Source organism: Hippoglossus hippoglossus, chromosome 20 (genome assembly GCF_009819705.1).
Source record: "Hippoglossus hippoglossus isolate fHipHip1 chromosome 20, fHipHip1.pri, whole genome shotgun sequence".
NCBI classification, from domain to species: domain Eukaryota; kingdom Metazoa; phylum Chordata; class Actinopteri; order Pleuronectiformes; family Pleuronectidae; genus Hippoglossus; species Hippoglossus hippoglossus.
This window is the reverse complement of record NC_047170.1, coordinates 15,503,937-15,524,493: the sequence shown is the minus strand read 5'-3', so window position 1 is coordinate 15,524,493 and position 20,557 is coordinate 15,503,937. Positions and strand designations below refer to the sequence as shown.

General features: G+C 44.5%; 3 protein-coding genes across 10 annotated transcripts in view; all 3 read right to left on the bottom strand.

Moving 5' to 3' along the window:
• Positions 1-862: 862 nt before the first annotated feature.
• LOC117754066 lies at positions 863-3,481 on the bottom strand. The gene is made up of 4 exons (XM_034572720.1): positions 3,220-3,481; positions 2,004-2,114; positions 1,813-1,914; positions 863-1,291 (listed from the first exon to the last, which is right to left on the bottom strand). Exons 1-4 carry the CDS (start codon positions 3,415-3,417, stop codon positions 1,205-1,207), a joined length of 498 nt encoding a protein of 165 aa, XP_034428611.1. The 5' UTR covers positions 3,418-3,481; the 3' UTR covers positions 863-1,204.
• A 599-nt stretch (positions 3,482-4,080) lies between these two features.
• LOC117754067 lies at positions 4,081-5,301 on the bottom strand. The gene is made up of 4 exons (XM_034572721.1): positions 5,014-5,301; positions 4,718-4,822; positions 4,507-4,608; positions 4,081-4,405 (listed from the first exon to the last, which is right to left on the bottom strand). The coding sequence occupies exons 1-4, from the start codon at positions 5,206-5,208 to the stop codon at positions 4,316-4,318; spliced, it is 492 nt and encodes a 163-aa protein (XP_034428612.1). The 5' UTR covers positions 5,209-5,301; the 3' UTR covers positions 4,081-4,315.
• Positions 5,302-6,093: 792 nt separating this feature from the next.
• Positions 6,094-20,557, bottom strand: part of slc4a2b (solute carrier family 4 member 2b) — a 33,948-nt gene continuing 19,484 nt past the window's right edge. For 5 of the 8 annotated variants that reach the window (XM_034572813.1, XM_034572812.1, XM_034572815.1 and 2 more), the window contains 22 exons: positions 19,591-19,759; positions 19,269-19,486; positions 18,228-18,352; positions 17,205-17,422; positions 15,329-15,465; positions 13,550-13,730; positions 13,322-13,457; positions 12,507-12,744; positions 12,308-12,416; positions 12,029-12,213; positions 11,706-11,919; positions 11,420-11,626; positions 11,135-11,283; positions 10,702-10,896; positions 10,053-10,280; positions 9,850-9,939; positions 9,588-9,754; positions 9,183-9,436; positions 8,933-9,102; positions 8,503-8,676; positions 8,168-8,255; positions 6,094-8,131 (listed from right to left, as the gene is read on the bottom strand). In XM_034572813.1, the coding sequence (XP_034428704.1) occupies positions 8,175-8,255; positions 8,503-8,676; positions 8,933-9,102; positions 9,183-9,436; positions 9,588-9,754; positions 9,850-9,939; positions 10,053-10,280; positions 10,702-10,896; positions 11,135-11,283; positions 11,420-11,626; positions 11,706-11,919; positions 12,029-12,213; positions 12,308-12,416; positions 12,507-12,744; positions 13,322-13,457; positions 13,550-13,730; positions 15,329-15,465; positions 17,205-17,422; positions 18,228-18,352; positions 19,269-19,486; positions 19,591-19,759 (3,645 nt within the window). In that variant the 3' untranslated portion in view covers positions 6,094-8,131; positions 8,168-8,174. The remainder of the gene's footprint in view (positions 8,132-8,167; positions 8,256-8,502; positions 8,677-8,932; positions 9,103-9,182; positions 9,437-9,587; positions 9,755-9,849; positions 9,940-10,052; positions 10,281-10,701; positions 10,897-11,134; positions 11,284-11,419; positions 11,627-11,705; positions 11,920-12,028; positions 12,214-12,307; positions 12,417-12,506; positions 12,745-13,321; positions 13,458-13,549; positions 13,731-15,328; positions 15,466-17,204; positions 17,423-18,227; positions 18,353-19,268; positions 19,487-19,590; positions 19,760-20,557) is intronic. The other 3 variants (XM_034572817.1, XM_034572816.1, XM_034572818.1) reach the window with 2 other exon arrangements.

The window sequence follows — 20,557 nt, the reverse complement described above, 5'->3', positions numbered from 1 at the left end:
GATAATTTACAGTAAATGCATTACAGTCTAAAGATTAAAAAAAATGTATATTGACTCCTGGGTTATTTCAAGTTTATTGAAATAGATATTTTAATAGATGATATTTCTGTCAGACATTTCTAAATCCTTACGTTTCCAAAATCCTCAACTAGAGTCACTATGAAGATTACTCAAATTACTCAAAGTACTGAAAGTATTCAAAGTAGTCAAGTGAGTACTTTTAATATTTTAATATTCAACTGTCCCAGATCAGTATAATAAATACAAGTGGACACACATGTGACTACAGAAGCATTAGAACGACACCTTGTGGTCAAGTGTTGCTGTTGCAATACTTTATGTCCTAGAGCAGATTATTTACAGATTAATAAATTCAATCTAACTAAATTCAATCAACTTTCATTCTCAAATTCCTTCATTTCCTTTTCAGCAAATCCCATTAAAACAGTTCATTCACAATTTTCAGGCTGATTAATTCAAATTCAAATTCAATTTCTTCGCAGTAACTTGGAGGAAACGATTTAAAGTTTGTCAAAGTTTGATTAAGGGTTGAACAATGTGTAAATAAAGCTGAAAATGCAGCTGATTTTAAACTGGAACGTAACAAAGGCTCAGATTTCCTGTGTCCAGCTGTTAAATTCTGTCACAGTGTTTTTTAATTTTACTGTTTTAATGTTTTATTGCATTACTCATTATGATCTGGCGTTTCTAGGACTTGTTCTCTTTGCCCTTATATTTGATTTTCTGAAGCACCTTCTAACTCTGGTTTTGAAAGTTACTATAGAAATAAACTTTATCATTATTATGTATTACTAAAAAAGAAGTGGATTTCAATTGTAGGCCCTCGGCAGTCAAGAGGTGAGAATTGTGAAAGAGTAACTTTATTTGTTGTCGTCGTCTAACAAGTCCACACACAACGCAGATACATTATATCACGGACTTCTCACAGATGAACACAGTCTGCTGGATTCTGCGATTGCAGATAAACCAGTTTTTAATTAAGCTCTCACATCTGGGACTGTTGGAGCAAAGACGATCTCTCATCAGAGCGGTGAGGAGCCTTCAGGGGACGTTGGAGTGAGTGATTACACAGACGCACGGAGCAGCTTAACAGGGCTATGGATTCTTAAGTGTGTTTTCAGATATACTATGATATGAGGCGTGTTATTATATCGAGCATGCTAGTTTGTTTCTGAATATATGTTTAGCGGACGCGTGAGGACAAGAGTGTCGGAGCGCCACTGTTGTAGCTCATTTTTTTGCAGTTCTCCAACCTGTCCATCCTCATTTGCTGAAACACAAGAGAAAAACGCATTAAAGGGTCAGTGTGTAGAATTTAGTGACATCTAGTGGTGAGGTTGCATGTTGCAGCTGAATACCCCTCACCTCACCCTCCCCTCCCAAACAAACTGTAGAAAAACATGGCGGCCTACGTAGAGATGGCCCTCTCCTCATGTAAATATAAAGTATTTGAATATTAAGGCCCATTCTAGGGTGAAGAAAACAACAATTCATACAATATAATTATTATTATATTCAATTTCTGCCAATAGATCCCTTCTCACCTATATTTACTTTTACTATTCTTCTAAGAGTTAAGAATGATTTCATGCTACAGAAAGGATGCTGCTGGTTTATTGGATCTTGTCCACGAAGCAGGAAAAACATCCGAACATTAAAATACTGTAAAACACTTTGGTGTGAGAATAAAACATGGTCGATATCATTGAAACCTATAAAGTGAAAAGTTCCAGAGAACTGTTTGTTGAGGAGACCCCAGCGAACAGATGGCATGATGGGTAATTACAATACCTTTGTAAGTCTGGGTTTCTGGATGCAGTTGACATACGGCTTGGGGTTGGGCTCTATCTGCTCGGCTGCCATTTTGTAGCAAACTGCACAATCCATCAGTGGCTGGGGGAGGAGGCAATTACAGAAAGAGCGTGAAGAAGCTGTCGATGTTTACGTGAAAACAAATGTTTGTGTCCCTGACGTCTGCTCACCCGGTCGTGCCTGAAGGGGCAGTTCAGAGGGTCCAGCTCAGTCGTTCCTTTGGGACACGTGGTGGGTTTCATGTAGAAGTGGTGGTAGATGTATCTCACAGTGAATCCGCCCTGGAAGAGAGCGAGGTGCAATTTCAATATGAGCTAGAGAAGCAGCAAAGAAAAAGCTGGAAACATTTATTGAAAAGGACGATATAATCTGGCAGTAATTATAAAGAATATAGTACTCTTTAATTGTTTTTATCTAATTAACCTTATTAACAATGAATTCCTGATGTAATCTAGAAATTATTTCATTCACTCACATCAGAGAATTTAGTTTGCAACAGTTCAAATATATAATAAGCAAAATATCACTGTTTTGCAGTTGCTTCATATTTCAGCGCTGGCGTTTGTCCAAGTCGACAAGTGAAAGCACTCGATATTAAAACCAGAAACGCTGCCAGTTCACTCTGAGTTTCAGAGAATCAGAGCGTAGGATGATGGGAGGAATGTGGTGTCCCTCCTCCATCTCTGCTGAAAACATGTTGACGTTAAGAGCTTCAGAGTAACCTTGACCTGAAGCAGATGTGAAAACCAGTATTAACCAGAATCCCCTGAAGGCAGAGGCAGAGGTGTCAAAACCCTGAAATCCAGGAACAGGAAACCGAAAGCAAGACAAATCTGAAACACATTTAAAGTGTATTTCCTCTCACTTTTTACAGGTTCAAGTTAACTGTTTAATTTCAAAACTTGAATACAGTCCTGAAAAGAACAATCTGGACTTTTCACTTTTCCCACGTCGTCTCATTCTACTGAGTCAAGTGAAGCTTCAAGCTGAGAACTGATATAAGAGCTGGTAATAATAATAATAATAATAAAAAACTACATTCTTGCCATGCACTTTAAAAAAACTTTAAAAGAACAGCAAGAGAAAGAAGGTGATAGGTGGGTTATAGAACACATTATATGTCAAATATTCATAAAAGCTTTGCAATGTAAAATGTTTTAAGAAGAGATTTAAAAGACATTATAAGGATGCTGCCTGTCTGATCTCCAGCTGATCCACAGATTCTAACGTCACCAAACGAGACCTGGGAACAACCAGCAGAGCTCCATGCACAGATCAGTGTGAACGCTCAGGCACACGGTGGGTTAATCAGTCCAGCATGTAGTTTGGAGCGAGAACATTTATCCCTTTCAAAATCACATGAAAGTAAAGGAACTCAGAGTTTACCGCGATTTCTGACTTAACCACCGTCTTCAAGAAGCGAAAATGATGCTGAACCCCAGAATGCAGGTTGAGCTGCTCGAACGCCAGATCCACTCCCTGCATGTGGGCATCAGGCAGCTCATCGGTAAGATCCTGGGCCTCGGCAGAGTGAAGCCCAGCTCCAGCACAGAGCAGCAGCAGCAGCAGCTCGGCAGCCATCATCCAGAGAGTGTGTGTGTAGATCTGAGCTGAGAGGATCAAGTCCCTCCTCTTTAAAACAAGCCCTATTATGGCCGCACAGTGACACAGGGACTGTCAAAGGGCCAGCTGCTCCAGCTGCTCCAGCTGTTTGTCCCAGTTCCCGTAAACACAGATCAAAACCTGTCCCAACAAAACACTCTCTCAGTGGGGGAGTTTCCAGAAGTGGAATTACACTCATATCGAGAAATGTTATCGCAGCCGTGACTTGGATTAGAAAAACCAAGTCCTGAAGGAATTCTGTCAACACAACTTCATCCTCGCTTGTTGCTGCAGGAACCGAAAAGCAGGTCATTTCCAGGAAACTGAGATTTTCTCTGAATTCAGTCAATGAGGTGGTTAATGAAGGTACCTACTTGTAGCTATTATTGACATTATACAAGCCTCTACAGCCCCTCACCCTAACCATAACCATCCAAACTAAATATCTAAATCTAACCCTAACGTAGACCTAACTCTAACCCTAACCCTGAAACCAAGTCTTAACCCCCGAACAGTCCATTAAAGCTGGGTCATTTGAAAAAGTGAGGACCAGTCAAAATGTCCTCACTCTGTATGATCTATTCTTTAAATGGTCTTCACAAAGATATAAGTACAGGAACACACACACACACACAAAAACTCGTCTTGATTGTTTCACAATTTAAATGTTATCTTTATTTTTAGAGATTGACGTGGAAAGGAAACATTTCATTGCTGAAGATGTGACACAAAAAGGTTTCTCAAATGTTTTGAGTATTAACGTGCAGATAAACAACGTTCCCTCACAGGGAGATGCAGTTAAAAGCTTCTAGTTCAAACAAGTCTTCAGAGAGAGAGCAGAAATCACAACAGTGTTTTTAATAATGTGTTCAGACGGCGTTCAGTCAGCTCCTGTTGATGCCAGTAGAGTTGGAGCTCCGCTGCTGTAGCCCATTCTGTTGCAGTGCTCCACTCTGCCCACCTTCATCTCCTGCCAGTCACAAAGACGGGATCCAAACAGGAAGAGGTTGTATTATTTACAAGTGAAAAGACTGAAATCACAAAGGAAACGAGGGGATTCTGTGGACTAACCTCCGTCAGGGCCGGTTTGTGGATGCAGTGAACGTAGGGTTTGGGCTCTTGTTCAATTTCCTCTCTGAAAGTCTTGTAGCAGACTGCACAGTCGACCAGCGGCTGCAAGAACGCACACAAACAAAAGACACCGACAAGTTAGAACAGGCAGTCGCCCTCTTAGACACATTTTTCAGTTGAGCAACGGCTCTGGAAATCAGGCCAAACTCACTCTGTCGTTCCTGAACCGACACGCCGAGGAGTCCACGGTTCCTCTTTGGCACTTGGTGGCTTTAAGGTAGAAGTGGTGGTAGATGTAGCTCACATCAAACCCAGGCTGAGGAGGAAGAGGAGGGTTAGATCTGAACAACTCATCCATGAAGGGAACTGTTTACAACAGAATCACCAGATTCTTTGATGAGCACGTTTCCCTGAGGATATTAATCACAGTTTATCACAAAAACTCCCAGTGATGAGTCAACTGCACAACCAGTAAATGCCCAATCACAGATATGACTGTACAAGTACCTCGATGTCTGACTTTGTAACGCTCCTGAAGTAGAGAAAATGTTGCTGGATCCCGGCGTGAGAGTTGATCTTCTCCAGAGCCAGATCCACTCCTCCCCTGTAGGTTTGGGGGAGTTTGTCGTACGCCTCCTGTGCGTCGGAGGCGAGGAACAAAGCTCCGACGCTCGACAGCAGCAGCAGCAACAAAGCAGCCATCTTTTTCCCTGTGTCTGTAACAGTGGGGGAGCTGTGATGGGAACCACCCCCCTTTATGAGCAGGGCAGAACATCCAGCCCTCTTTTTACACAAAGACTCAGAGCTGATCCACAACATGAGGATTTAAAGACTAAAGATTAAGGCCCAGACTATAAATTTGAACTCTTTTGACATCAGTGGATTATTAAAAAAAATGATGGATATTCTAGAAAATCTTCCTCAAACGGGTTTAATTTATTTGCAGGACAGACAAAATAGTTCTAAACAATATCAGACTCCCGGGGTTCCACAGGGTTCAATTCCTGGTCCCGCTTTGTTTCATCTGAAAACTTTTTTAGTCCCTTTATCTAATCTATTTTTTTTAAATCTAAGGATTATACCATTGTTCAACTTTACTCTTTTTTTGTTTTTATTATTTAAATCCTTCAGCTTATACATTTTTTTATACGATGTTATGCTTTTTATTTATTTTACCTCTTCTTCTAGTCTTTTTAATGAAAATTGTTGCTTTTCTGACTTGAATGATTTCTTTTAATTTAGTCTGTGTTGTTTTTAATGTCCCTGAACAGCACCTGGAATCTAAATGTGTGTATGAAATGTGCTTTATAAATAAATCTACCTTGTAAAAGCCTCTGGTCGGTCTGAATAAACCATTTACCACCATGTATATGTTTCCTTTCAGATCTTTAAATTAGTTTTATATTTTTACATTTGTGTATTTGCATAGTATTCGCTTCATTTATTTTTCTAATATTTTCTAATATTTTATTTAATCTCAGGGATAGTTAGGGGTTATTTTAATTTTGTTGTGTTGTCGTCTGCAGCCCTGTGACGACAATAAAGAATCTCAAATCTATTGAAAACACGAGGGAACAATCACCAGGATAAATAGAAAATAACTTTTATTTGTCATCAATATTTGAACCATTAATGTACAAGGGAGCATCAGCAATATCCTGTCAGACTTTGTATTGCTTTCGAAACGAATCAACACATCACATTTCACAACGTGGAAAACAAACACTTTGACGTAGGCGGACGACGTTCACTCCATCCACGGGCACAATAAGCAGACACACAACCGACTGTAGTTCTCCACTGCCTTCTTCTAATAAATATACTCTTCAGTGTCACGGCCGTGATGCAGCCACGAGATAAGGGTTTTGTGAAATACTCTGAATAAATCTTTTCTTTTTTTTTCTATAAAAACAGTAATAATGCCTCATATTGCAACAGATAAATAATGGAGAGATGTTTGATTTGTGAGCGTCTGAAAAGTGCAAACTATTGTAACGTGTGTCGCCCCGAACAAAGCAGCCGCAGACACGTGCGGCCGATCGCTTCATGGTCCCACAGGCACTTGAGATTTTGTGCAGCTTTGTGACACCGAACAGGCACAAGATCACAGCGACAGGCAGGCGGAGGTGGGACGAGGAGAGTGTCACATGCACAGAGCTTTAACCGTCCAATGTCACACAGACACAACTTGAAATTAATCACAAACACCGTGTATATATATATATATATACTTCTTAATTCTTTTTAAAAACCTTCCCTCTTAGTAATAAGAATATTGAGATTGTCTACACAGCTCGTGTGGAAATTTGGTCGACCAAGCTCATGAGTGAATAAAAATTGTTTTTAACAATTAGTTCCCTCCCAACCCCCAAAACAGCACGAAATTTGATAAAACGAGGAATGTTATACCATGAAAAATGTGTGAATTAGGCCAAAACAATACAGTTATTGAGATGACTGAACTGCAGCTTATTGTTCTGATCACAAAACTATTTACACGAGCCACGGTTTTGGCACTCGGACACAGACACCAATAAATTACAGCGATTCCCCAAAAACAACCAACCAACCAAACCGAGTGAGACGTCGAAACGAACCATCAGAACTTTAGTGCCCTAAACATGTGCGTGGAGACATTTAGAGTAAATTCATTAATGTGCAACTGTGTTTTTCTTACTTTCACAAAAAAAACGTGTGTTAAGATGTCATGGCATTAGTGTACTTGCATTTTCATTTACTGTTTTTAAATTTTTTGGTATAGCATTCAGCACAGTCCTGCAAGATCTCCCTCTGTTGGTGCTTTTAACTCACGACAGGTACAGACGTTGACTTAAAGCCAAAATAAACTGCTGCGTTTGAGCACAAAAAATTACGAGTAGTTATAGGACAGGCTAAAAATCAATCAGAAGCAATTAAGAGGAAAACTAAAGCTACGCTGATATCGATTCATGGGTTTTTAAGAGGACGCTAAAGAGATAAAACAAATCACATTAAAATACAGTCATCGTTCAGATTTGGTTTCTTTAAAAAGTGCTACGAGCTTCAGGAGGCGGGCAAAGTGATCAGCTGTCTACAATAATACAGGACGAGGAAAAACAAACACCTCCGTATACGGTTCATTTCCTTCATAAGGCGCTTGGTGAGCTTAAAACACGGAGAAAAGCGACAAACTAGAAACTAGCACAAGAATATAAAAGAATGTTTGACCCACATATTCAATGTGAATGAGAGCAACCTTTCAGGGCTTAAAATTAAATCGGTCTTGCACATCTATCTACTGTTAATTTCATTTAGAGCTTCAGATCACATGGATTTGATTTTCTTTCCCCTGAAATACCTGTTTTTTAAAAAAAAGTACGAGTGAAGCACGCTAACGACCACAAAGTGCTGCTAACCATCAGAGAAGCCTCCAACAACCTGATAAATAAAGCTACTTTAATAGTGAAAAGTTTGACTCAAGCAACAACCAGACGTTCTGTGTGCTGGTGACTTGAGGAGGATGATGATGATGATGATGAGGGTCGGCGGTGCACAGTGATGTGGCGTCAAGTTTCTTTACGAGGGCTTCAAGTTGGAGTCGCTGCATCCAAGATGTCAGTGGTTGTGATTGACAGATGACGGTGTCCACTAAGAGGAGTTGACTGGTACGACGAGGGCGTGTAGCAGGGTTATACAGGCATGTGCACCTCCGCGTACTCGTTCTGACAGTCGCGCTCGTCAAACTTTGGCTCAGCGTCGTCCGCGTCCAACTGGATGAAGCAGAGAGACGTCAGAGTTAGCACAAAAACACAGAAAGAGTTCGTCTCACTTGGAGGCATTTAGAATATATAAAGTTCCGTAGTGTAATGTGCGATTTAGTTACTTGTCAATTCTCTGCATCTTTCTAATAGTCAGTGGACAAAAGTAATTTCAAAACAAAAAAGTACAGTGTATATTGCTGCATCTGGGTCGAGGGTGTATAAAGCGGTGTATGGTGCCCCCCTGTGGTAAACTTACACATTCTATCTCTCTGACGGTGAAGATGCGGCGCAGCACGAACATCTTCACAGGAATGGTGAGTATGAGGACGAAGGGGAACGCCAGAGACGCCTGTGTCGACATGACCGCCCACAGAACACCCAGACACACCAGCTGGATGCAGGTGAACAGATGCATGCGCAGCGTTCGGACCTGCAGGAAACAGATTCATTATAAAACTGACACAAGCATTTAGGAGACTCCAAAATAATCGATGCAAGGATCTGAAAATTGTATTTCATTCCTCACAAATGGTGTTTGGTTGTTGTTGCTAGAAAAGTCAACGTGAACCTGACATCTTTCAACTATTTGACTATTTCATTGGTTCTCACATTTAGAAAACTCCTCTTAAATAACGCAAAAACGTATCTGAACAGACCGAACATCAAAATGACCATGAGCGTCTCACCTTGCGTATGTAGGTGTGGTCAGGGTGATACTTTGGTGGCATAAGCAGCAGCATCATCCGCTCTGTGAGCTGGATGCCATTGAGAGACATCACGCCCATGTAGAGGAAGATACCAAACAGGACGGCCAGGGGGATCTGACGCAACAGGTCAGCGATTACAATGGACATGCCTGGAGAGAAGGAGTTTAAACATTCAAAAATCCAAACAGGGGTCAAGAGCAGTGACGAGAATTCAGTGTCCGCCACTCACCAACCATGATGGCGACCAGGAGCCCAGTGACCCTCTGCTCCTTCACCTCCTGGATGCGAGGCTTGTCTCCAGGGGCGACGGCCCTGCTCATGACTGTGAGGGCGTTGACGTGGGTCACGGAGCGCACGGTCGCGGCCGCCATCCACGGCAGCCCGAACAGAGCCGAGGCCCCGCCCAGCGTCACGATCAGCAGCAGGTCCAGATGGAAACCAGAGCCCTTCACCAGCATCCGCTCCTTCTTACTCACTATCAGGCTGCAGGAGGTCGGGGGGGGGGAGCGGTCACACAGAGGGAATCAACAGACGTGTTCATAGATGCTTTTTAAGTCTTGAAGTATTTAGGGTTTAGTATCGAGCGATAAATCAAAAGCAAACACAATATTTTCTTGACTGCAGGGTAACTCACGTGGTGATCTGCGTCTCCATGAAGATGAGGATGAAAACCAGCATAGCCGGGAAACAGCAGGCGAACATCATCCAGACGGGGAATTTACCTTCCGAACCCAGAGGGTTGATGAGCCAGCCGCGTTTTTCGGGACTCGTCACAGAAAGTCCACGGGGGACACTCAGTTTCTGGAGAGAGGATGAAGATGAAGACGGGGATGATGAAGGTCTGTATTGTGACTTTTTGGTTCATTCATTTAAAGTTTCAGTGGTTTAAGTCTTACCTGTGTGTATGTGTCTTCTATGCTGTAATCCACCAGCACCATGATGAGGATGGCGATTGGAACCCCGAAATCTCCAATGATCCTGCGAAGCTAAACACATAAAAACACACATGTATCCTTCATGTACAATGATAAATACGGAGGTGAATATATTATAATTAACGCTGCAGGACCAGTGTTTGAAAGGGATTTCAGCTCCTCACCCTTCCAGGAAAGAACGCACTGTTCTTGAACTTGCGCAGGAAGAAAGCGATGAAAAATGTCCCGGCCATGAGGACCAGGGAGAGCAGCGCCGTGTTGGGCTTGCCTTGGACATTCAGCGGCACAGGCGAGGTGCTGTTGCTCAGAACCAGGGTGGTGTTTCCCATCGAGGTGCCACCTACCGTGCTGTTGTCAAGGGAGCAGTATTTCAGTGGGTGCTCCTTGAAAATCTGAGGGTGTGAATCAGAGCACAACATTGTTACTACAGAATACACACAAACGGCATGTACGTCTGTGTGATTTACTCATGAATCACACTTTTACGTATCACTACCACACTTTCTGGAAAAATTAAATTAGCCCCAAAACCAAGCGGCTCTCAAGTCGGGGCCATAAAACTACGGTAAAGCAAACCATCCAAAACCATAAGCCTGGGTAATGGTTAAACTCTAAATCCATTTAACTTTCAGGGCCAATCAATCACAGATGATTTCAGGTGCACTTGCTAGAAAAACATACTAATTTCGACCCCGGGTTTTGAATATCCTCCAAAGATTAGTCTGTTCGGCTTAGTGTCAGCGGCATAATCTCCCAGCGTGCCAACAAAAAGCTTTTGTAATCAGGAGTTGTTATTTCAAGTTTCAGGCGTACCCTGCCGAGCTTGATGAAGGTCTCGCAGATGAAGATGAGGGAGATGAGGAAGGAGAAGATCTCCTGGGTGAAGCGGGAGACGAAGCGGACCAGGAAACTGCCTTCGAACGCCACAGTGATGACCACGATGATGATGAGCCAGAACCCGATCCAGACGCGGCCTGTTAGGTACTCGATATCGTTCGAATTGCAGAACTGTGAAAACAGAGACAGAGAGTTTTACAGGTGATGGTCGACCAAGTCAAGATCTTTAATCGTTTTAGAAAAATAAATAACAGTTGAAACCAAGTTTTCAGGGGTTTTAAAAAAAACATCTACACAAACAACAAACTTGAAAGTACCTCAGCTAGATCTTCAAATTGTAGGAATATGCTATCACCTGGAGAATCTCTGTGTCAGGTGTTTGTAAGTTGATTCACTATTTTGGACTTACACTGTAAAATGCTTCTTCAAAAACGAGCAGGGGTCCGGAGAAGCCCACGACCAGCAGCGGCTGAGCCCCGAGCAGGCAGAAGATCACGCCCTGCACGGCGGTCGACACAATCAGCTCAGAAACACCAATCAGACCGTCCGTCTTCTCACCTGCAAACGACACACACATTAACACCATAATGGACACAAACAGGGTTTCAAGTTTCACTGATAGACTTCTCACGGAAAGCATGAAAGAGATTTGACAGTAGAGTTCACACGATGGCTCAGCTCCTGTGACACTCACCGAGCAGGCCTCCGAATGTGATGGCCGGAGAGAGGGCAGCGAAGTAGATGAAGATAACCGCAGCCATGCACTGACTGTTGAGGGCGTCCTTGAAGTCGCTGACGTACTTCGGGTAACGCCGCTTCACGTCATGTATCAGGCCACCAAAGGGGCGTCCTGTGCGCGCTAAAGGGTCGGCTGACTTTTTCAGAGGATCGAGGAGGGCCTCTGGGCGACAGGAGAGAGGACATTGTTAACCTATCTCAAAAAGACAGTAAGTCATGCTCCTAAAGTTTCTGATGTTTACCGTTTTCTTCGACGCTTATAGTCTCTTTGAGCAGTTTGACCTCCTGCTCCGCCCTCTTGCGCAGCATCTCCCGCTGGAAGCCAGCGACGGAGCGCAGCAGCTCGTCACCTCCCATGTCCGACGGCGGCAGCACGATGCTGCCGTCCAGGAAGCTGTTGATGGCGTTCAGCAGGTCCTGCCTCTCATCTGCCAGGTAGGCTACCTCGTGGAATTGCTGGATGATAATTCAGCCACAAATAATAAGTAATGTGTGTAGTTGTTTTTTATATTTTTCTGTGTTTGTGTGATTTTGGGGTTTATCTTTAAACAACTCCCTCGCTCACCTTGTCAGACATCAGCGTGGAGATGGAGCGTCCTATCTGGTGGTAGTCAATGCTCGTGCTGGGGGGTCCCAGCATAACAAAGAGGAACCTGACAGGCACAGGGACCTCAAGGACGGACTCCAGCTCCACCGCCTCCAGCAGCCGCACAAACGCCATGGTGGGCTGCTCCAGGAAGTCCACACTTCCTAGAAGACGGCGAGACATAATAGTCAATGAAAGGTTAAGGAATGTAAGTGAGTTTCAGTTGTCCAGGTGTCAAACGTCGTGTTAGTAACTCACCCACAAGGACAACTGTGGCCTCTGCATTTTCAGGAATCTTCTCCAGCAGCTTCAGCTCATGTTTGGATTTGGATCGATGCATTCCAGTCATTAAGGACGACTCCTTCTGCTGAGAACAAACAGGACAGGGGGTCAGATCAGGAGAAAGAAAAATATCAGTAATTGAGATTGTTGGGCCACACCTGAGCTTCAGAATTACCTGTCCATCGTTCTTCTCCACGTCGACACGTGTGTCCGTGTCCACCGCAGCGTGGACAGTGCCCATGAGCGGGTCGGTGGCAGACGGCTCTGGCTGATGGGCGTGGTTGGCACCGTGGTTGGCACCGTGGTTGGCACCGTGGTTGGCACCGTGGTTGGCACCGTGGTGGTGTGTTAGGCTGGCGGCGGAGATGTTCCTGGGGAATGGGCTGGTGTGCTCTTTCTCGTCGCTCGGGTGACTAGGGGAGGCAGGGAGAGGCAGAGAGAGGGTGAGCAGGAGGAAGAGAGGCAGCGACCAGGCATGAAGCCACCTAGTAGCAGGAAGTGTGCAGACGTTCGAAGAAGAGTTTCACGAGTGTGTGGCCCTGTTATTATCCAAAGGGGCATAATTGCGGCCTCTGGGATAAGACACATATCACAATAACCCACAGCACAGATTTTCCTGTCCACATTTGAACTAACATCAATTATAGGTAATAATATCCAACAATGACCTGTAAAGAAGTTTTTACCACCCAGCTGCCTTTTAAAATGTATAAGGTTATAACTAAGGTTGTATTCTAAGTGAGCAGAAAAAAATATTTTACTTCTCAGATTCTCAGACCATCGTCCAAAACCCCCAAATATTCAGTTTACAATAATACGAGACAAATAAAAGCATGTAAACCTTCTCTTTTGAGGCTTTTTTCCATTTTTTGCTGAAGAAACGATTAAAGCGATTCATTGATTTCCAAACTAGTTACCTTTTCTTTTTGTTGACTGACTAATCAGTTAATCAATAGATCGTTTCAGCTCCAAACCGATGTTACAAATCACCTGTGTTTAAGCAGCAGGGCCCTCAGGACGTTGGCTCGGTCTTCGGCTTTGATCTGATCAGAAATGATCATCTGCTCCACCACTTGATGTGCGATGCCGGGCAGGGTCTTCTGGTCCAGGTCCAGCAGCACCGCACCTGCAAACACACACACACACACACACACACACTGAGCTCTGTCTCTTACGAAATGACTCGTGCACACACTTGACTCGGTTTCTCCCTCTTACCATGCGAGATGGTCTTTCTGAGCTCCAGCAAACTGCGGAAAGACAGAGACGCCACGTGAGGTTTCCCCCAGCGGTCCGTCTCCTCCTCCACATCCTCCTCAAACTTGATCCAACGAGCCGTTTCCTTCCACTGCATCTCCTGGTTCTTGTCCATGGTCAGCTCGTTCAGCTCTACAAACACCTACGGACATCACACAGGAGCGGGTGAGACACGACACAGCACGTCTTTACGATCCAGACCAAACAACATGCATGTTCAGTATATGCACAAAATATACCACCTCATAGCAAAAGCACTGTTTAGTTTCCCAGTGGATATAATCACACTTGGATTAGGAGCCATGACTTCAGAGAAGCATCTTGTATTTTAGCATCAGAAAACAGACTTCATGCTTACTGGGATTCTCCAGGTTATTATCCCTTGATGTTCAATTTAAAAAAAGGCAGAAAAAAAAGCCAATAACATCTTTAAAAACCTAACACTAAAAAAGGCGAGAGAGGAGAGACACTAGTGTTCTGTGCGCCTCTTAACTCTCAGCATCAAATATCAATATATAATTCAGGTTATTAACTGAACACCATGCAGGTCAGTCACAGTCCGGAGTGAAGTAAAAAATGTCCAAAAAAACAGGCTTGGAAAAAAATAAATCCCCTAATTTGCCGCCATGTGCCGTTAAACACCTGCTGCATGCCAGTGAAATCACGCTCACACGAGTCAGACCTGACTCTGGCCAGTCACCCAGCCTCACCTTCTGGTACCGAGCCATTTTACCGGAGGGCATCATGACGCCTTCTGGCCGCGAGGCACTGCGGTACAGAATCACCGGTAACGGCTGGAGGAGCGAGACGGTGCAGGAGAGGACTCAAACACTGACACAGACAGCGGCACAAAGGATGGGACCTCACCACGACACACATAGCTAATAGTCCCCACAGCACACACACCTGACAGGGACCTGTTGGGCTGCTGGGGGCTCGGAGCACTGTATGAGTGTGTGTGTGTGTGTGTGTGTGTGTGTGTGTGTGTGTGTGTGTGTGTGTGTGTGTGTGTGTGTTAATAAAACATAGCTCTCCCGCCCTCAAGAGCTCCCAGTGTCTGGTTACTCAAGCTCCCCTCTCTCCCTCTCTTCTTCTTTCCGTGTGTGAAAGAAAAGAACTCATTCATTCATTTTTAATTGTCTCCATCCCTCCCGTTCCCATCCACAAAAAAAAAAGAAGAAGAGAGAGGGCTGCACTAAATGTGACAGAGGAAAAGAGATGGGGGACATTTCCCAGGATTAGCAACAATTTACCGTCATATTTGAGGAAATTATAAAGGTCGGAAGGAGAAAATAAAGATTCAAATATAGAATATTCTCCCACCGAGGTTCATCAAACTGAAAGGATATTAAAAGGCCCCCTCAGTATTTTTTCTGACCATATGAAAAACAACGATTAATTGTTCTCACCTCTTGCTCTGGAAAACTGCGACAAATTCCCTTTAGATTATTTTTCGGGTATTTAATAGACCAAACAATTAATTGAATTTGAGGCTATTTTTATCATCGTACATTTGGATCCTGATTAATTGATTCCATCCCTATGCTGTCGAATAAATAAACCCAGTCACCCTCTTAAATGACACTTTCCAGGTATAGTTTTGTGAAAATGAACTTAAGCACAGATATGGACCTGGGACAGACAGGTTTATATAAGCAGAGATTAAATGATGCATGTACAGTAATGCATGTCTCGCCTTAAATGCCGAAGAGGCTGTATGACAAGTGAGTAATGTTTCACCTCATGTGGGCTATGGTCCTGCTTGCGGCTGCGGGTGGTCGGCTCCTTGTGGTCTTTACCGGTGTGCACCACTTGTCCCTTGGTGCTCTTTCTGACCAGGTGTCTGCGCATGCCGGGGACATCTTCAAAACGATGACCTGGTGGAGAGAGAGGAAACGAGGGGGTGAGACTACACCTTTAACAATTTAAAAGACATTTAAAAAAAAGTTATTCCCAACACAAATCCTAAACGTGACATCCTGCCGGTAGTTTGCTCTGTTCAGTGTGTTTTCTTCAGCCTGTGACACGTTGACCTTTCACCCTGAGTTCAAATCTCAGCCCAGGGAGTCACACAGGGTGAGGCCACTTCTCTTTTGTCTCCACAGCCCCGCAGCAGAGAGTAGGGTTACTCATGGTGGCAGCGCACCGGACTCTGAAAAGGATGCTGAGAGAGACCCTGGGTGGCACAGACACGACGCAGCACCGCGGGCACAACTGTTTCTGTCAGGCGTTACGATCTAAAACATCAACGTGCCTGTCTGCACTCTGTAAACGAGCATGCAAATATAATTTCACAATATCGGAGAGACGCAAAAGCTGCAAAGCAAGGACAGAAAATCTCTTTGTGAATACCAGTCGTCTTACCTTCATCGGCGCTCGTAAATTCTATGTAACAAACAGTGACGCGTTTGAGGGTCTTCATCGATGTTCCTCTATCCTCTCCTCTCTCTACTTGGACCTGCACAATCCTCAACTCTTACTGAGAAGGTGCACTGTCAAGTTGCTCCATGATGTGTTCACTGGAGTGTGAGTCAAGTACGGTGCAGTGAAATGGGGCCTGACTGGCACGGAGCTCTTGAAGGAGGGGAGGAAGGACAGCGGTGGGCGTTGGGTTAGCGCTGGCACGGCCATCTGTCTACGTGACCCACTCAAACCGGACTGTGGGACTTACGCTAAAGTTTTGACAAGATGGGAAAAGTAGTAATTTCTTGACCGGCGTCCGACCCCGCGGAGACGGAGACTATCAGAAAGCATCAGCGAGCCGAGGTGTGAATTGGCTCCGGTTGAACAAAAAGGGAGGGGCGGTGATCTAATAATTCCTATTGTTGAGCAGCAGCCAGAGACACAGACTTTCCCAGGATGATTTACGGTGGCGGGAAGCAGATAAAAGAAGACACAAAATAACTGGTGTCTTCTTTTGAAGACTCCACTTTTTATTACTAAGCCTCATAAAGACCGAACACTGTAGCCGGACAATATCGAGCCTGTTCCTCAAACTCCAGCGTCTCCATCCTGCGTCTGAGGCAGTTTAACTATTCCGCTCGTTCCACTCCACTAATAATTAAAGCTTATGAACTTGGATCCCGTTTTCTCAATTAGCTACCATGATGGCTCGGGCCCGGGTCCAGGGGCCTCAGCTGACAGCAGGAACGGCTAATTTAATTATGCGAGCCTGTCTGCCACACTCTCTGATAAGCTGCTGCTGTCCGCTGAGGGGTCAGCTGCCTGACGTAAATCTCCCCGGCCCTGGACACAAGCCCACGCTGGGCCAGGGGGCCCGGGGACGTCAGTGCAGTGGGGAGCAGACTGCAATGTAGAAGGGGACTTGAGGTGGCCCCCGGCACTCGCACGGATATTTCTGGAGGAATCCAGACGACAACAAAGCCAGGACTTCATAACTGTTATTGTCTAATCACATAACAATGCAGAGGTAATGAAGCTACAAACTATTAAAGCCATTACTAATAATAAAATATAGATTATCTTTACAGAAACAATACGGAAAGCAGAAAGGATTATAGGATCATCCTTCCAACAAGTTTCATCGAAATCCATCCAGGAGTTTTGCGAAAAAGTTAAAGTAAAAATAATCTTTAGACATTTGGTCTATACTCACTCTTGATGCCGTCCAGGTCAGCGGAGGCCAGTGTCTGAGCCTCGCTCTCGTCCGTGGGGATGCGCTCGTACTTGGCCTGCTCGGTACCCGTCATGTTGCCCGTGCGCCGGCGGTCTTGCAGATCGTAGCTGCGGCTGGTGGATGACACCCGGGCCAGTGCTATGTGTTCAGGGGGCCCTGACTGAGAGGGGCTGGAAGTGTCGGATGTGTCCGGCTTACTGGAGAGAAAAGCAGAGAAACCAGGGCAGCTGATTTACTATTTTCCCCAAACATACCTTGTTTACAATTAGAAACTGCACAGGCAAATTGACTCTTCATTTGCCTTAAAACAACAAACACACCCTTTACTGCTCTTGTTTATCATAACTTTCTTTCAAACGATCAGCAAGTCAGCAGTTAAGTTAAAGGCCGCCTTGTGATCCAGATATCTCACCCTTCTATTGATGCTCCTTCTACAATACACACGATTAAATACTCAACAAAACTCTTGGAACAGAATGAACTCACCGTCCTTTTCCTCCAGTATCAAGACGCTCGCTTTCCCTCAACTTTCCCACCCTGGTATAAAAATCCTCTGTGACTATGCCCCTCTCCGACGGACTGAGAACAAGCAGCGTGCCTGAGTAAATGCAGCTTTATCCCAGCTCAGATTCAAACCCTCATGAAGTGGAGAAGTAAATGTCATAGGTGGAGCCTGCGGCAGCTGAGGTGTGTTGTGTCCTCTGGAGCGACAGGTGATATATGGGTCTCTGAGGAGAGGATTACTCTGGCCCATCAGATCAGGCCCAGCAGGCCCACTGGATGCCTGAGACATGGTAACGTACAGTGTGCGCCCCGCAGACCAATAAGACATTGTGTGCCTGAGCGGTCTAACCCAATCAGAACAGCTGTGAGAACACTTCAGCAACATGGCAAATAGGAACATTACGCAATCACTGCAGCAGGTAAAGTCTTATTATGAAGCCGAGCGTCTCTCTCACACAGCGTTTCTGTTTATTTACTGATTCCAAGAAGTCGACTCACTCTGTGGAAGTGACATCCTCAGCGTCTGCTCCGACACCAGACTGTGGTACGATGTCCAGCGATCGGGATGTGTGAGGGCTCTCTGTGCCCCGTGTGGCTGCATGGTCTTCATCGGAAACAAAGAACTGTGGAGGGAACGCAGAGTGTGAGAGCAGAAGATGGACCCAAAATGTGAACGGAGAAACTGAAAATAATCACTCCTCTCTTCTGTTCACCTTAACATCACAACTTGAGTACAGATCGACACTTGTCACTGTTCTACTTTGCTATTTCTGATGTTAATTTTTTTATAACTGAATAAAGTGCAGTCTCACACACAAACATTTGCTTGGAATGTGTTAAAATACGATCCTATAAATCCTGCGACAGTGAAAACTACCTAGTTACACCGTGATCAGGTTAAACCCGGTCCTGTTACAGCCTTTTGATTCAGTGAAGTATCATAATAACAAACACGAAACCCCCGGATGAATAATTCACTGTACTGAAATATTCATAGAGGAAAATATAGTAATGACACGACAGCGAGAAGACAATGGGCCATTTGTTCTGCATCACATTCCTGAACGGCCGTGTGAAGGAATTGATGCAGATAAAAAACAGACGCTTTACATTAACAGGGGTTCTACTTTTCTATGGACAGTTTGAGACACTGAAGGGAAACAAGATTTTAACACAAGCAAGACACGAGTGTGGCTAATACCAATGATCCTTGCAATTGTGTGTTTTACACGTTACAGTAAACTGGATATTTTAAGGTTTTTGATTGTTGGTCAGAGAAAAGAAAAAACTTCTGAAACAAGAACTAAAAAAAGAGGTTAGTTTTTTAAATTAATGAAAATATGATTTAGTTTTATCGATCAGATTATTACTGAGTCAGCAGAATAATCGATAATTTGTGGGTTTCATCCCTAGTTTTTGTATAAACAAGTAAAAATCGTCAATGAATAAAAAGACATTTCAGTGAGTCTATATTAGAATATTTTTACACAAAAGGGGTAAAACCATCATTATAAGACTAATATGAAGCCAAAGCATTACCTCCACATCCCTCGCTCTCTCTGAGTCAGATGGAGCAGAACTTGCCTCCTCCTCCTCTTCCTCTTCATCCTCTCCCTCCTCGATGGGGCCACTGCTGGGAACGTGGCTGCTTTTGTGGTCTTTTTCCTTCTTCCTTTTCTTGCCGCCCTTCTTCCTGCGTCCCTCTGAGGGCAGTTTGGACAGAGGCCGGTGGATGTGGTGAGACGAGTGACGGTGGTCTGCGGAGAAGAAGATGGAGCGGAGACGAGACACGATGATTAGCAGGTGCAGTGAATGTTAAAAGTGCAAACAGCAACTATGATCTGTGTGTGTGTGTGCTTACATTCAATGTCCTCGTCATGGTAGGGGTGGTGCTGCTCATCGGGGACGACAGAAGCCGGGCTGAGGATCTGCTGGAAGCGCTGGACGCCCAGAGATTTGTTCAGGTCCCCATCGTCCTCTTCCTCTGTGCGTGGCGTCCCGTGTAGTGACGAGGCAGCAGGGGCCTCTGGCTGCGACACAAACAACAACAGAACAAATAAGTAAAAATCACTACGTACTCAAAACCTGCTTTTCGAAACAGTATTGTGTTTGCCTTTCACTTAAACCGACACTAGAGGGCGGTGTGGTGCTGTGAACACACCAGACTCAGGGCACCATATGAGGAGTCATCTAACTCATGCATTCTTGAAAATAAGCTTTAGATTAGAAACAATGGCCCCGAGCTTCAAACAGTTCCTTGATTTCCACGCTGTGGTGTGACAGGGATCATGTGAGTGATAAGAGATCTGTTTTCCTGCAGCAGGACGCGTTGCCCCGCTGTGCCCGGCTCTGCTGGTGGGATGTTGTGATAAGGGTTGTCTGGAGTGATAGGTAGAGTGGATCGACTCCTCACCACAGAGTGAATGTTGCTATGACTACGGCGCGGATGCCTCAGATCCCGCGGCGAACCCAACCTGTGGAAACACTCAGGGGCTACACGTCAACTGATGCGCCCTCGGGTGGTTCTCAGGACACCCGACGTATCTGCCATAGATTAGATTTTCCACAGAGCAGCAGGCAGCCACAGAAACCACCTGATGAAATATAAATATCTCTCCTCCGACCTGCAGCTCCTGCTCCGCTCAGTGTCAAAGTCACACTTCAGCTGATGCACAGCAGACCTCGAGATATAATGTATCCATAACTGCAGTGATAGAAAGCAACTGAATCTTTTTTGACATTTGATCCAGTGTCTAGTTATCACGTTTCACATTTAGTACTTTCACGAAGGGAAATATCCCCTTTGAACATATCAGATGTTTTATTAT

Excerpts from the sequence above, each read along its gene's own strand:
- LOC117754066 (XM_034572720.1), bottom strand. The coding sequence starts at position 3,417 with ATGATGGCTGCCGAGCTGCTGCTGCTGCTGCTCTGTGCTGGAGCTGGG. Across the intron at positions 2,115-3,219 it reads TGGTTAAGTCAGAAATCGCG|GGCGGATTCACTGTGAGATA; the intron begins GTAAACTCTGAG and ends GCTCTCTTCCAG. Across the intron at positions 1,292-1,812 it reads AGAAACCCAGACTTACAAAG|CAAATGAGGATGGACAGGTT; the intron begins GTATTGTAATTA and ends CTTGTGTTTCAG.
- LOC117754067 (XM_034572721.1), bottom strand. The coding sequence starts at position 5,208 with ATGGCTGCTTTGTTGCTGCTGCTGCTGTCGAGCGTCGGAGCTTTGTTC. Across the intron at positions 4,823-5,013 it reads TTACAAAGTCAGACATCGAG|CCTGGGTTTGATGTGAGCTA; the intron begins GTACTTGTACAG and ends CTTCCTCCTCAG. Across the intron at positions 4,406-4,506 it reads ACAAACCGGCCCTGACGGAG|GAGATGAAGGTGGGCAGAGT; the intron begins GTTAGTCCACAG and ends TGTGACTGGCAG.